General features: G+C 28.3%; 1 protein-coding gene across 1 annotated transcript; it reads left to right on the plus strand.

Annotated features, from left to right (window-relative positions):
* Positions 1 to 9719: 9719 nt before the first annotated feature.
* Positions 9720 to 11562, plus strand: LOC110662124 (trans-resveratrol di-O-methyltransferase). The gene is made up of 2 exons (XM_058128373.1): positions 9720 to 10589; positions 11070 to 11562. The coding sequence occupies exons 1-2, from the start codon at positions 9813 to 9815 to the stop codon at positions 11367 to 11369; spliced, it is 1077 nt and encodes a 358-aa protein (XP_057984356.1). The 5' UTR covers positions 9720 to 9812; the 3' UTR covers positions 11370 to 11562.
* The last annotated feature ends 2688 nt before the right edge of the window (positions 11563 to 14250 follow it).

The raw sequence follows: 14250 nt of genomic DNA on the forward strand, positions 1-14250 counted from the left end.
TGTTCTTTGCTTAATTTTTTAAAACAAGTTTGAAGTATGATCTCTACATTTCAATCGCTCTGTTTATGAAAAATTTTAATTTATCATTGACTCAAGATACAATATTATTTCATAAATGAGTTATCATGCATATTTTGTTTTAAATTTACTATGAACAAAGTCTTGATAAAAATTTTCCTTATTTATATCCTTGAAGTAAATACATCAAGCACATTATTACTTCTTTTATATATAATGAAAACTTCATTAAATTATTAATGACATAAAAATTAAAGGAAAAAGATTTAATCTCTCTATTTTAACGAAACTAACTTGGTCTATATATTTTAAAAATTATAATATTTAGTCCTTGTATTTTACTTCTGTTAAACTCCTTAGTTCCTCCGTTAATTTTTCTACCAGTTAATAGATTTTAATGTTAGTCAAACTACTATTTAATTCTTCTTTTTTTGTGAAACTCGTTAATTGGTCTCTATAGTTTGAAAAATACTACTATTTAGTTCTTCTATTTTAGTCATGTAGTTTGAAAAAACACAACATCTTGAAAAATATATTCCTAGATAAAAATGAAAATTTTTCTTGTGGAGATTAAATTTGAATTTGTATTTTTTTTTTTAATTGTTCAAGTGTTTTCATTCAATTCACTAATAACGCAATATTTACTCCAACCCAAGCCCAGTGAAAAGAGGATTTAAACCCTAAAATTACAGAGCCTTAGTCTAAATGAGTATAATCCGTTCTCCATCTTCAACAGCAGCCGCTGAAACTCCTCCATCCATAGCAGAATTTCATTGGCTTCTAAGAGAGAAACTAGGTAGAGAAACACAACTATACATGGAGATCACACATTAATCTCAAGGGAGAGCATAAGCTTCCCATGCAAGTCAAGGTTCTCCCCTTTTTCTAACACCTGCAAGCCCATAGAATCAGAGGAGATTTGCAACAAAATACCAAATAAGAACTGGGACTTGGACCATGTCGGACAAGCCAGGAAAACCTTGGCACACATTCAGGACTTTGTATTCTTGTGAAGTTTGATGAAAATGATGACCTCATCATCACCAATACTTTCGATACTGCTAGCCAACAATCTTCTCTGAGAAGCATCACCATCAACAGCAAAGGGGAGCACCAATAATAAGCAAAGCAACTCATAGAAATCCAACAAAAACTCCATCCAAAGAGAGGCACTAGAGCTTCAATACTAGAGACTGAGAAAAAAATTAGACAAACAAAAAGGAAACTGAAAAAAAACCCAACAAAAGCAACTAAAGAAGAGGTGGGTGGGGGAGGAAAGATGATGGCTAAAATGGCTAGATCTTCCCTTGGACAACACTTAAAAGAAAGCTTCTTCTTTAGAAAGAGGAAAGAACAAACAAAAGTTGCAAGAAGTCCATAGGTATAACTTTGCAATTAAGCTCTTCTTTAAATCATATTGAAATCAAAATTATTAATTTAGAATAACATTTATATCAAACTGACTTTAACCTAAAAATTGGCCATGATGAGAACTAATTACGTTTGGATAGACATAACCTCCCTGATATATGCATTTCATGTAGTCATTTACGTTAGATTTTATAGTTATTTTATTTTTTTATTAGTTAATTTTAGTTAATTTCATTAGTTATTTTATTAGTTCTTTATATTCTTTAATTTTGGTTTAATTTGTAAATTTATTCTTATTTTGCAGGTAAAATGATATTTTTAAGGGATTACAAGTCAATTGCACATTTGAAGAATGAATTTCAAGTCCAAAGATGCCCAAAATGAAGTTTAAAAATTGATAATTTTGAAGGCTACCAAAAGTTGCATAAGCAGTTGCATAGCCTATGCAGCCTGCATTCAGAAAATGGAAGAAATGCTAAAATCTGCCGAAAGTTGCATAGCTTCATGCATAGGCTATGCATTCATCTATGTAGTTGACCGAAAAATTTCTTAGACCCACCAAAAGATGCATAGCTTCATGCATAGGCTATTGACTTGCCTATGTAGCGTCACAGAGAACCTCTAAAGCTTGCCAAATTATATATAAAGACCTGCCTGGCCATGCGAACCTGTCTTCATTCATTCTTTTCAATCCCGACTTTGCATAGGATGCTGCATTGGCACAATTTGAGTTGTGCATTTTCTCATTAATTGGCTGAAATGGCGAATCTTTCCACACGTGTAGTGACCTCACCTTACACAATTTTTAGACCACTTTAGGGTTTTTGTCAAAGGGTATTTTAAGCATCCTTCCATCACTTTTTGCTACAAGAAGAACAATAAGAAGAATTATATGGAAAAGGAAGAAAAATGGGAACAAAAGAGGAAGAACGCCATTTTTGGACTGCAACAACTTGGATTCTTTTTCTTCTTTTTCTTCTTCTTTTTCTTCTTCACTATTTCTTCACGCCAAACTGAAAGAAAAATAGCACCAAGGGTGCAAACCTAGTAATTTTAAAAATTTTAATTCCGAGTATTTCATGCAACATACAAATGATTTGTACTATTGGAAAATACATATTTTGATTGCAACAATTGTAACTCTATCTCTAAAAAGTCTATTTGCTATTAGAAAATAAAATCCTTAAATAACAAGATAAAAATAAGGATTTTTACCCTAACAGGCACAGAATCAAATTCAACACTAAATCTGGGAAGCAAAGATCGCTAAGAGTCGATCATCTAGTCCGTCCACACGAACAAGATGATCAAAGCACCAATCTTGAACCAAAATTCCTTTGTGCTTCCTTTCTTGTCTTGGCCAAAACTTGCAAAAAGATGGAGTTTAGGGTATTTTTGGTTTTAACCTTATGGAAGTATAGAGACAATTTCTCTACTTTTAATTTAAAAGTGACAACTTCAAATGTCTCTTGAATTAAGCATAAGAGGAAGAAGATGGAAGAGTTTAGTTTTTGAGAGAGAATGGAAGATGGAAAAATTAATTTTCTTGAAATTATTTTTCGATCTATAACATTTAGAGATTTTAATTTCCTAAAGTCAATTAGTGGTTGACCACTAATCATTACTAACTTTACAAGTCTACATCTAATTCACCAATTAGATGTGTTTTCTAATTTTAATTTGGCTACTTGTCATGCTAATATTAATTAGGGAATTAAAGCACCATGCTACTTTAGGGATTCTCATATCCCTAAAGTGTTATGGAAAACACTAATTAACCATATATTAATTTTCTCTCACGACTTCTCAAGTCATTTTAACCAAATTAAAATTTCTTACCTTATAGATTAATTAATCAAGTTTATATTTAAACACTTTAAATATTAACTTTAATACTTTTATCGATGAATTTAGTTTCAAGTCATGTTAAAGACTTTGCATTCTAATTGCAAACTAAAAATATTAATTTAATTAATTACTTAAACTATTTAATTTATTAATCAAATTAATTATGCTTTGATCATGTTATTCTTATTGTGTGTGACGTTTTAAGTTCATTACTAATTAGCAATGAGAATAATATTAACTCTTTAATATTATTGGAACTATTCCATACTTAGAGTGAAATTCTCTTATCACTCTTAGTTCTCATAAATCATGGTTGACACCTAGCATAGTATACCATGACTACCTAACTAGTGATGAATTAATTTATATTTAACTGATGAACCTTGATCATACATACCATGCACTAAAATCTCTCTGTTACATAATCCCGATTTCAGCTAGGGTCATGCTTTATGTCAAACCCTAATTGCTTAGAATCATATGTCCTCATCTTAATTCCAATTCTTGATTAACAAGACTTTTCAATCAGAAATACTTTTCTGAATAAGTCTATCTATCCTGGCAATGAACTTTATTTATCAAGAACAATTAAGATAAACATAGAATTTTATCCCTATTTACTTATGGCAACGGATTCCATTTTGACTAAACACCTATCTCCATATATAACAAGTCAAAGCTAACACACGCCCGTATACTCATACCTAGTACAAGTATGTAAATGGTATTAAACTCAAATCACCTATATACAAGATAACTATGTTATCTCAGGTCAAGAGATTACATGCACTATTATTATCTAGATGATAATACATTGACAAGAGTAAACTCCATGTATATATCATCTAAATGTCACTGGTTCAACCTACTTATCTTATAAGTGCCCATTATATTTGTTATATGGCATGAGACTCACAATTTCATCTTATTAATATCTCATACTAATCCATAGAAATAAATAGATGTGACAGTCTATGCGGATAAATCAACCCAATGAGGTATCATTGACTGTGAACTAAAATTTATAACACTTGTATCAGATTATTCCGTCACTTATATTCTTAACATTTTAGAATGGAACATCTAACAAATTGTTAAAGGATAATTTTAATTAAATTTAAACAATTTAGATTAAAAGAAAAGATATATGCCATTAAAAAGAAATTAATATTTATAAGATACAAATTACAAGTTACGCTCTAGGATATACCACTAACACAAACATTGAGTTTTTAAGTTTTAGTTTATTTTTCATGTTTTATTCCTTCTTCTACTTTGATTTTATTGTAATGAACATGAATTGTGAGTAGTTTCTTTAGATTATGAAGTTGGAGATGTAATATTTAAGTTTCTTTTGTAGATTTGAACTGAGTTAGTTCCAATTTAATAAAATTTATGAGGTTTAATCCATATCTTGTGTGCTTATTGACATGCTTAATGTAGTGTCTCATTAAGTTGTATTCTTAATCCTTGGTTGAAGGATCGAAAGGAGAAAACTAAGTCATAGATAATCAAGATATTGAACTTAATTAACTTAGATCTAGAAATAGACTAAGGATTAAAAGGGTTTTATAGATTGATTAAAAATTTTGATGGGTCTTGGTTAATTTTAAACTCCATAAAAGTAGAATTTAATTAATCAATGCACACTTTATTTCACTCGAAAGAGATCTCAAAAGATTTGAGAATTGATCTTCTTTAAAACTATAAATATCATAGATTGGGCTGGCTAGAGAAAATCCCAAATAACTTGAATAGGAACTCTTAATTCCGGAATCATCTTTTTACAATTGTTGCTTATTATTTTACTTTTGAGTATTTAATTTAATCTCATTTCATCAATTTTCATTATTAATTTCTCAATTTCTTTATTTAATCAATTATTAAATTACTCATTTGTTTGAATTGAATTTTACATTTTTAAACCCTAAACTTCATATTCTCAAAATTCTTTTATCTGTTTCGTTAAATTACAATTTTAGTATAGTTCATTTTATATTAAAAATTCAATTGAAAATGCAATTTTTCGTAAGAATAATATATTTTTCTATACTACTTAAATGACTCATACACTTGAGGTATTCCACATCACTCCCTAAATTAAAAAAAAAATCAAATATTTGAAAATTTTAAAATACAATAATTATATTATAATTATTAATTATAATAATTGGCGATTGTTAAAAAGAATGTATTATGAAATTCTCGAATTTATATAAAAATGCGTTTGATAACTATTAAATTAAATATTTATATTTATATTTATATTCATATTCGTATATTTATTATATAAATTTTAATATAAATATTTAACCCAATAGTTATTAAATATATTTTTATATGAGAATGAGCTTATATTAAAAATATCTATTTTAAAATAAGCAATTCAAAATCTTTTTCCCTTAAAAATTTTCAACACAGGGAAGAAAAATGCCAAAATTTATCTATTATATCTATAATAGTTCCGCTTAATTTCTAAGCAACTTGACAACTTGCAAAGGCTGGTTTAAACAAAAGTCTTTAATAATTTGTATAATTTTACTGTATATTTTTCAATAGTTAAATACTACCAACCTGCGAACCTATAGTTTCATGGCACAAACATGATGTGCAGGTGGATACACATATCCTCGATTAAAATATTATTTTATTATAAAAATTCATTATTTATTATTTAATTTTATTATTATTCTAAAAATTTAATATAAATATATTTTATTTTATGATAGTTTATAAAATATATTTTTAGTCATTATAAAAATTAAATAAAAAATCTTGTTCAACTTCGATGATTATTATTATTATTATTATTATTATTATTATTATTATTATTATTATTATGCCTTGTATGAATATTTAATGGGATGAGAATAAAATGATAAAATTTAATCCTATTTCGTTGTTCATCGTATTAAAATTTACTGTTTTTTTTTAATTGATACTATTCATGAAAATTTATTATAGATATGGATTTATAAAATAAATAATAAATGGGTTAGAGATCTACTAGGTATTCTCAAAATAGACAGATCTATTAGGTATTCTCAAAATAGACTCTCTAACGCTCAAATTAGAGTTGATATGAGAGAATAATATATCAGATTGATTATGAAGAAAATATACTTTTAAAAATGATTTAATCTCTTTATGTAAAATATAGACAATTATTATGATAAATTAATTATGTAAAATAATACCCTCTATTTTAATTTTTTTTCTCTTTTATACTTTTTTAATTATCAATTATCATATAATTTTTTAAAAAAGGCAAGCACTAGAACTAGAAATTTTAATTTTTTTAAATCGTAAAGGGATACATAGGTAAAATTAAATTCATACACTTTTTGCTAATTTCTTTAAAAAAATATATTTTCATCTCTAGTTTTTTAATCAAATTCAAGTCTTTACTTATTAGATTTTTCTTAAAGATAAATTATTTTCATTCTCATTTTTCTTATTTTATTTTGATTGAAAGATTTCTAAGAAAAATTAAAATATTTTTACAAATATAATTAAATTCTGAATCAATAAAATTTTTCTTTAATTTTTTTGGTCTAAGTCACCCTTAAACCACCTCTAAACCGTTATTCAAACCGTCTAGAACTATCTTTTTTCGAACCGCCCTTCAAACTGTTTTAAACCAGGGCTCGAACCGGAACCGATGGTTTAAAAACCGTTTTCCAAACCGTCCCCTAACAATTTGGTTCAAGTTTATGATTTTATTGAATCTGAACCGACGATTCCTGAACTGTGGCCACCGTTACTGTTTTGAATGTCTTGCTAAAGTTGGAATAGTTAAACTACATTAGCCACTGCAACATGTTCTTAACAACATAATCCTTTTTCCCTCACTTTTTTTTTATACTGATTAACTGTCTTTTTCCGTTACCAAACCTGTGAAAAAGTTTTAATATCATAAGGTAATTTTTTTATTTTATAATTCATATTTCATTATTATCTTGTTATGAGATTTTCTATACTGAAAATTATAAAAACTTAATTATAAAATTAAATGAGAAACTATTTATTAAATAATTCTTTAATTAGATATATATAAAGAAAGATATTTTTAATAACTTGAACAGAAAATAACAATTTATCAAAAATAATGGTAAATTTAAGTTTATAATAAGAATTTATTATTTTATAAAATTAATTTTTACTTGATTATTATTATATATTAAAAATTTACACATTATTATAGTTTTTTAATAAATAATTTATTATTACATATAATTTTTTTGTCTCTATTTAGAAAAAGTCTTAATATAATTTGCAAGCAGCTTGACCACTTGCAAAGACTGGTTTAAACAAAAGTCTTTAATAATTTGTATTAAATCCTACCAACCTGCGAACCTGTGGCTGCAAAGCGCAAACACGATTTGCACGATATCTATCCTCGATTAAAATATTATTTTACTTTAAAAATACATTATATTTTTCTAACTACAATTTAATAATCTATAAAACCTAATTGTTATAAAATTAAAAAAATTAAATCGAAAAACTCGTTCTGCTCCGATTTTTTTTTTTTTTAAATCTTATAAAATCCAAACTTTCCGATTTGTATAACTGTATTGAAATAGTGAGTGTAGTGATGAATCATTATCTTTAAGATATTAATTAATTTCACTAAATTGCTGCAAGATTATGATAATATACCTTCAAAATATAATAAAGCTTAAAATCTGAAGACAGCAACTCCTAAAAATTTTCTTTAAAAACTCTTTATACGAATTGAATTTAGAGAGTTTAAAAAATAAGAAGAAGAATAAATAAAAATAGTATATATTTATAGATGATGAAAAGTCATGGTATCTATTCTAAACAAACATATTTATCTATTTTTAACATATATGACTGTTTATTTAAATCCATATATCCTCTAATAGATGTGATTATATTCATTCATTGAAAAGTATTGCTTTTAATAGTTATTATAACTGTTTTGTGAGTAATATGTATATTTATTTATTAACAGATATATCTACTAATTAACAAACACATCAATTAATAATGTTTGTTTAATATTATTAAATTTAATATCAAAATCAATTAATAATAGAGTCTAAATTAATTAGATTGAAATTGTTAATTCAGTGGATCATCATTCTAGATCTCTTAAGCCTATGACTTTAGATTGATATGTTATAAAGAGTTAAACTTGTGCATTTACTAATAGTTTAAACTTTTAATATAAGCGTTCAATTCTATAAAAATTAAAACTTTATAAGATTAGATTTATTCTCTCTCCCTTTAATTTTAAAATTGAGAGACAAAAATTAATAGTGAAATTCAGTTTAATTTGCTTTTATTAAAAAAAATTAATATTATATTATATAAAAGATGAAATAATTAAACTCAGTTTTAAAGTGACGAAAATCAAAATTACAAATTCAAAATTATATTTAAACCAAACTCATTCGGTCCAATTTTAAAAATAAATTCGCCATGACCAAAGCTAATTACGTTTGCATTGACACAATCTAAATTGTATCTATTGGATTAAAATCAATAATTTATAAAATAAAATAAATAATGCATGAAATAATTAAAAATTGTATTATATTTATACAATATGATTAAAAAAATCCCACCGCCTACGAGCCGACGGCTGCACAGCATAACACCAATTAGAGCATAATTGTACTAATTCTTTTTAATTTTCACTAAACTATTAATAATCTAATTTTGGGCGGTTGGAGGCCAAAATAAAATACTACAAGAAGTTAAATCAAATATTGACAAAAGTATAGAGGTTAAAATAAAAATATATAATATTAAGAGATTAAAATTAAATAATATAAAAATTATAAACAAAATTTACAAAAAAGTGTAAAGTTGAAAAAAAAATATAAAAATATTAGAGGAAAAATAGTAATTTAAAAAAAATAAAATTTATAAATAAAATTTTTATTTTAAAAATTTTGGAAGCAAATAATAATTTTTTCAAAAAACACATGAAAGTTTGCAGGTAAAAATTGGTTGTTAATTATAGTAAAAAAGATTATAATAATTATAGTAAAGGTGCTGTGTTAAGGGATGCAAATGGGGAGTTTCTTCGAGGGCTGTCGGCGTTCAGGGATGGTTGCTTATCGCTGCTCATAGTTAAACTACCTTATTCTATGCCAGTCTCATTATTTGGTCTCAGCATTCGAATTTTCTTTGTAATACTCGTAATTCTAATTTTATACCAGATTTTTATGGTATGCTAATCTGAATTTAAATTGGAATTTTTTTACTTTTTCCTTATTGGTCAATAAAATATTTTAATTTAAAAAAAGGGCCCATTTTCAGGTCTTTTTCACCCTAACCACCAACGCATCACGTTCACTTAACAACGCGAAAAGCGATAACAAGTACATTTTTATTTGTAAATTCCATGACTCTGTGTAGAGCTCAACTTGAAAAACATGTAATATAAAATAAATATTTATTTTGGTCAATATATAATATTACACCAAATCAAATGAAGTATCGAAGTTATCCACCCATCAGCACTCTATATATTGTTCTTAGTATTGCATCAACCATACCAAATTATCATAAACACTTCCTCAAGAAAGCCTGAAAAGATGGTCAATTTGGCTGATGCAAATCATGATGCTGAGCTTCTTCAAGCTCAAGCTCATGTATGGAACCACATCTTTAACTTCATCAACTCAATGTCCCTTAAATGTGCAATTCAATTAGGAATCCCAGATGTGATCCACAACCATGGCAAACCCATTACCCTTTCCCAGCTTATTTCTTCTTTACCTGTCCACCCAGCCAAAGCTCGCTGTATACCTCGCCTAATGCGCCTTTTGGTTCACTCTGGTTTCTTTGCTCAAGCAAAAATCAGTGAAGATGATGATCAAGAAGAAGGGTATGTTCTCACCAGTGCATCTCAGCTCCTCCTCAAGGACAACCCCTTGAGTGTCACACCGTTCTTGATGGCCATGCTTGATCCTATTTTAACAAGACCATGGCATTATGTGAGCACTTGGTTCCTAAACGATGATCCTACTCCATTTAATACGGCTCATGGGAGGACAATTTGGGAGTATGCTGGACATGAACCCAAGCTCAACGATTTCATGAACGAAGCAATGGCTAGTGATGCTAGGCTCGTTATGCATGTGCTGATCAATGAGTGTGAGGGAGCGTTTGAGGGGCTGAAGTCATTGGTTGATGTTGGGGGTGGAACAGGAACCGTGGCTAAAGCCATAGCTAAAGCATTCCCTCAGTTGGATTGCATTGTGTTTGATCTCCCACATGTGGTGGCTGGTCTGCAAGGCACTGACAACTTGAAGTATGTTGGAGGCAACATGTTTGAGGAGATTCCTCCTTCCGATGCAATTTTACTGAAGGTAGGTCTAACCCTTCTCTCCGATTATCATCCCCTGTATGCCGTAGCTGCTACTTAATTTCTTGGGGACTATCAGATTAGATTAGATTATTCTTGAGAAAAGAGAAGCTGCGGTGATCCTGCAGCCGCCCATATCTCACCAGTGAATAATTGGCTAGGTCTGATCATTGGTCCAATTGGCTAAAAGTTCAGTTTGAAGATTCTCCTCGAGAAGTTCAATTCTACAGTAGTTTGAAGCTCAAATTTTCAACCCAATTTTAATGGGGCAAGCCCAACCTGCCAGCTTAAATAATCTACTATTTGATCTAAAATGACCTATAATTTATTTTAATTTAAATAAAACTTAAAAAATTCAAAAAAAAAAATTAAAGCTTTAAATCCTGATAATCTATATGACTCGATTAGTTTATATTTTAGTAAATAACTTGATTTGAATCTGACAGATAAAAGTTTAATTTTTTTTTCTTGTAATGATGACCAGTGGATTTTACACGACTGGAGTGATGAAGAATGCATGAAGATTATGAAGCAATGTAAAGAAGCCATTAAAGGAAGAGAAGGAGGGAAGCTAATTATCATAGACATGGTGATAGGAAGCCGCAAAAAAGATAAGGATGCCATGGAAACACAACTCTTCTTTGATATGCTGATGATGGCCTTAGTTACTGGTCAAGAGAGAAATGAAAAAGAATGGGCTAAACTCTTTTTCGATGCTGGTTTTAGCGACTATAAGATAAAACCCATGCTAGGTTTAAGATCCATTATTGAGGTTTATCCTTAATTTAGCTTATAGAGCTTGATTAATTTTATCTTAGCTTTTATTTGTATTTTGCATCTCTATGATATTTTCGTTTGTGTGGTTAAAATTCATCTCCATGTTATGAGCGAGATGCCTCTGCTTTTTACATTGTTAATGGAAGCTTTAGTTGTGCAAGGACTGCTTTGGATATCTTGCTAAAGTTGGATATCTTCAATATTGATCTCCCTTGCTCTTCCTTGATCTTTAAATTATCACTAAAGCTTTTGTCAATGATATGCAAGGTTCTTAGCAACCTGAACACATCTTTAATTTAGATTTTGTAAAAAAAAAAAAATTAAAATACAATCTTATAGGGCTTACAATATATACAAGTATAAATTTTATAAATTATATATTAATAGTTTGAGTAAACCGAAAAACTCAAATTGAATTATATATTCAAAGCATCCCAGCTGACAAAACCCACACTTCTAAAAACTTGTTTTTCTTTTGATTTGACGTAAGATTGATGCGCAAACCAACTCTGTTTCACAAGCCTCCGGCAAACAAAGCCAGATCACAAACCACCTTCTGAGCTGGAGAAGCAAGAACCAATGCACAAACCGTTAACCCCAGCTGAACCTCCTAAAGAAGTGAAGCCAAGGACCAGGAGACAAGACAATAACCCCTTGGATCCCACACCACCTTCTCATAATCCCCTGCACCTCTTCACCACGAAACTCAAAAATTCGCCTACTCCCCATCCATTGCTTCATAGAGAAGGCTCCGTCAATTTCATTAGCAAAAAGCTAACAACACTGGACGGAACCACGAAAACAAAATGGAGTTTTCAAACAACCAATTCAATGGGCTAAACTATTTTTTTAATAAAAATATTATTTTATATGCTATTAAAAAAAGTAATTTGAAAAAAAAAACTGTTTTATTATTTTAATGTTTTTTATGATCAAAACTTATCAAATTTAATTTAAATTATTTTTTAATACTTTTTAACTAGTATATTTAAAAAAATAATTTTTTTAATAGTAGTTCCAGCAGCAATGCCAAACATGCTCTAAAACTAAAAAATCATTTTTTGTTATTTTATTTTAAAGATGAGCCTATAAACAAATAAACAGTAAAGGGCAGAGGCCTAGTAAAAAAGAAATCCAAGACTCATAGAAAATGTAACGACTCAACCAGAGGCCATTACTAGCGCTAGGGATGAGGTCAGCTTAAAACTATCGAAACTCGTAGCAAGCCTAAAAACCTGTTAATCATGAACATAATCCTATGACTCACAATCCAAACATACTCCAAACCCATTACACTTTTAATTTCTCATTCATCATCATCATCATAAAAATCCATTTAGAATTTGAACCTTTCTATACATAAAATACTAAGGTATAATTGGCTCATACATACATTCTCACATGAGGAGTTAGTTAAGATTTAAAACATACATAATTACATTACTTATGCTTAATAACAACATCTATTAAACTTGAACACCAGTAGAGTAATTATTCCTTTACATATTACATGTCCACTAATCATACAATATACATTTAAACATTTCACAACTATCCTTGCTGCTCAAGCTCCATAAACTGTGATGATGAATGAGAACAGTGAATCGTGAACTGTGAACCGTGAACCGACGGTTTGAGAACCGTTCATATTTTTCAGGAACCGTGAACAGACGGTTTGGAACCAGATTTAACCGACGGTTTCAAACCGGACCAAACTGGCGATTTAAATACAAAAAAATTCAATAAATATCTTACCCTACTCCTAATTCATTTATATATATCATTAATTCTCTACACAATTATTTTCTACACTCTCTTTAATTCTTAATATTTTTTTAATTTCTCTCAAATTCTCTAAATAATTATTTTCTACACTCCTTTTAATTCTCATTACTCTCTCAATTTTCTTACTTTATTATTTTAAATCCTCAATAAAATTTTCAATACCCTCTATTTTAATTTTTTTTTCTCTTTTATACTTTTTTAATTATCAATTATCATATAATTTTTTTAAAAAGGCAAGCACTAGAACTAGAAATTTTGATTCTTCTAAATCCTAAAGGGATACATAGGTAAAATTAAATTCATGCATTGTTTGCTAATTTCTTTAAAAAAAATTATTTTCATCTCTAGTTTTTTAATCAAGTTCAAGTCTTTACTTATTAGATTTTTCTTAAAGATAAATTATTTTCATTCTCATTTTTTTATTTTATTTTGATTGAAAGATTTCTAAGAAAAATTAAAATATTTTTATAAATATAATTAAATTTTGAATCAATAAAATTTTTTTTAATTTTTTTTGGTCTAAGTCACCCTTAAACCACCTCTAAACCGCTCTCAAACCTTTCTCTAAACCGTTTTGAACTGTTTTTTTTTTGAACCGCCCTTCAAACTGTTTTAAACCGGGGCTCGAACAGGAACCGACGGTTCAGAAACCGTCTTCTAAATCGTCCCCTCGCAATTTGGTTCAAGTTCATGATTTTATTCAACCTGAACCGACGATTCCTGAACTGTGGCCACCCCTACTGTTTTGAATATCTTGCTGAAGTTGGAATAGTTAAACTACATTAGCCACTGTAACTGCTTTAGATATCTTGCTAAAGTTGGAATAGTTAAACTACATTAGCCACTGTAACATGTTCTTAACAACAGAATCCTTTTTCCCTCACATTTTTTTTTTACTGATTAACTGTCTTTTTCCGTTACCAAACCTGTGGAAAAATTTTAATATCATAAGGTAATTTTTTTATTTTATAATTCATATTTCATTATTAGCTTGTTATGAGATTTTCTATACTGAAAATTATAAAAACTCAATTATAAAATTAAATGAGAAATTATTTATTAAATAATTCTTTGATTAGATATATATGAAGAAAGATATTTCT

The sequence above is a fragment of the Hevea brasiliensis genome, chromosome 10, assembly GCF_030052815.1.
Source record: "Hevea brasiliensis isolate MT/VB/25A 57/8 chromosome 10, ASM3005281v1, whole genome shotgun sequence".
NCBI lineage: Eukaryota > Viridiplantae > Streptophyta > Magnoliopsida > Malpighiales > Euphorbiaceae > Hevea > Hevea brasiliensis.

Bases quoted from the DNA above. Each gene is read 5' to 3' on its own strand.
- LOC110662124 (XM_058128373.1), top strand. From the start codon at position 9,813: ATGGTCAATTTGGCTGATGCAAATCATGATGCTGAGCTTCTTCAAGCT. The intron at 10,590-11,069 runs GTAGGTCTAACC...AATGATGACCAG, and splicing joins CCGATGCAATTTTACTGAAG to TGGATTTTACACGACTGGAG.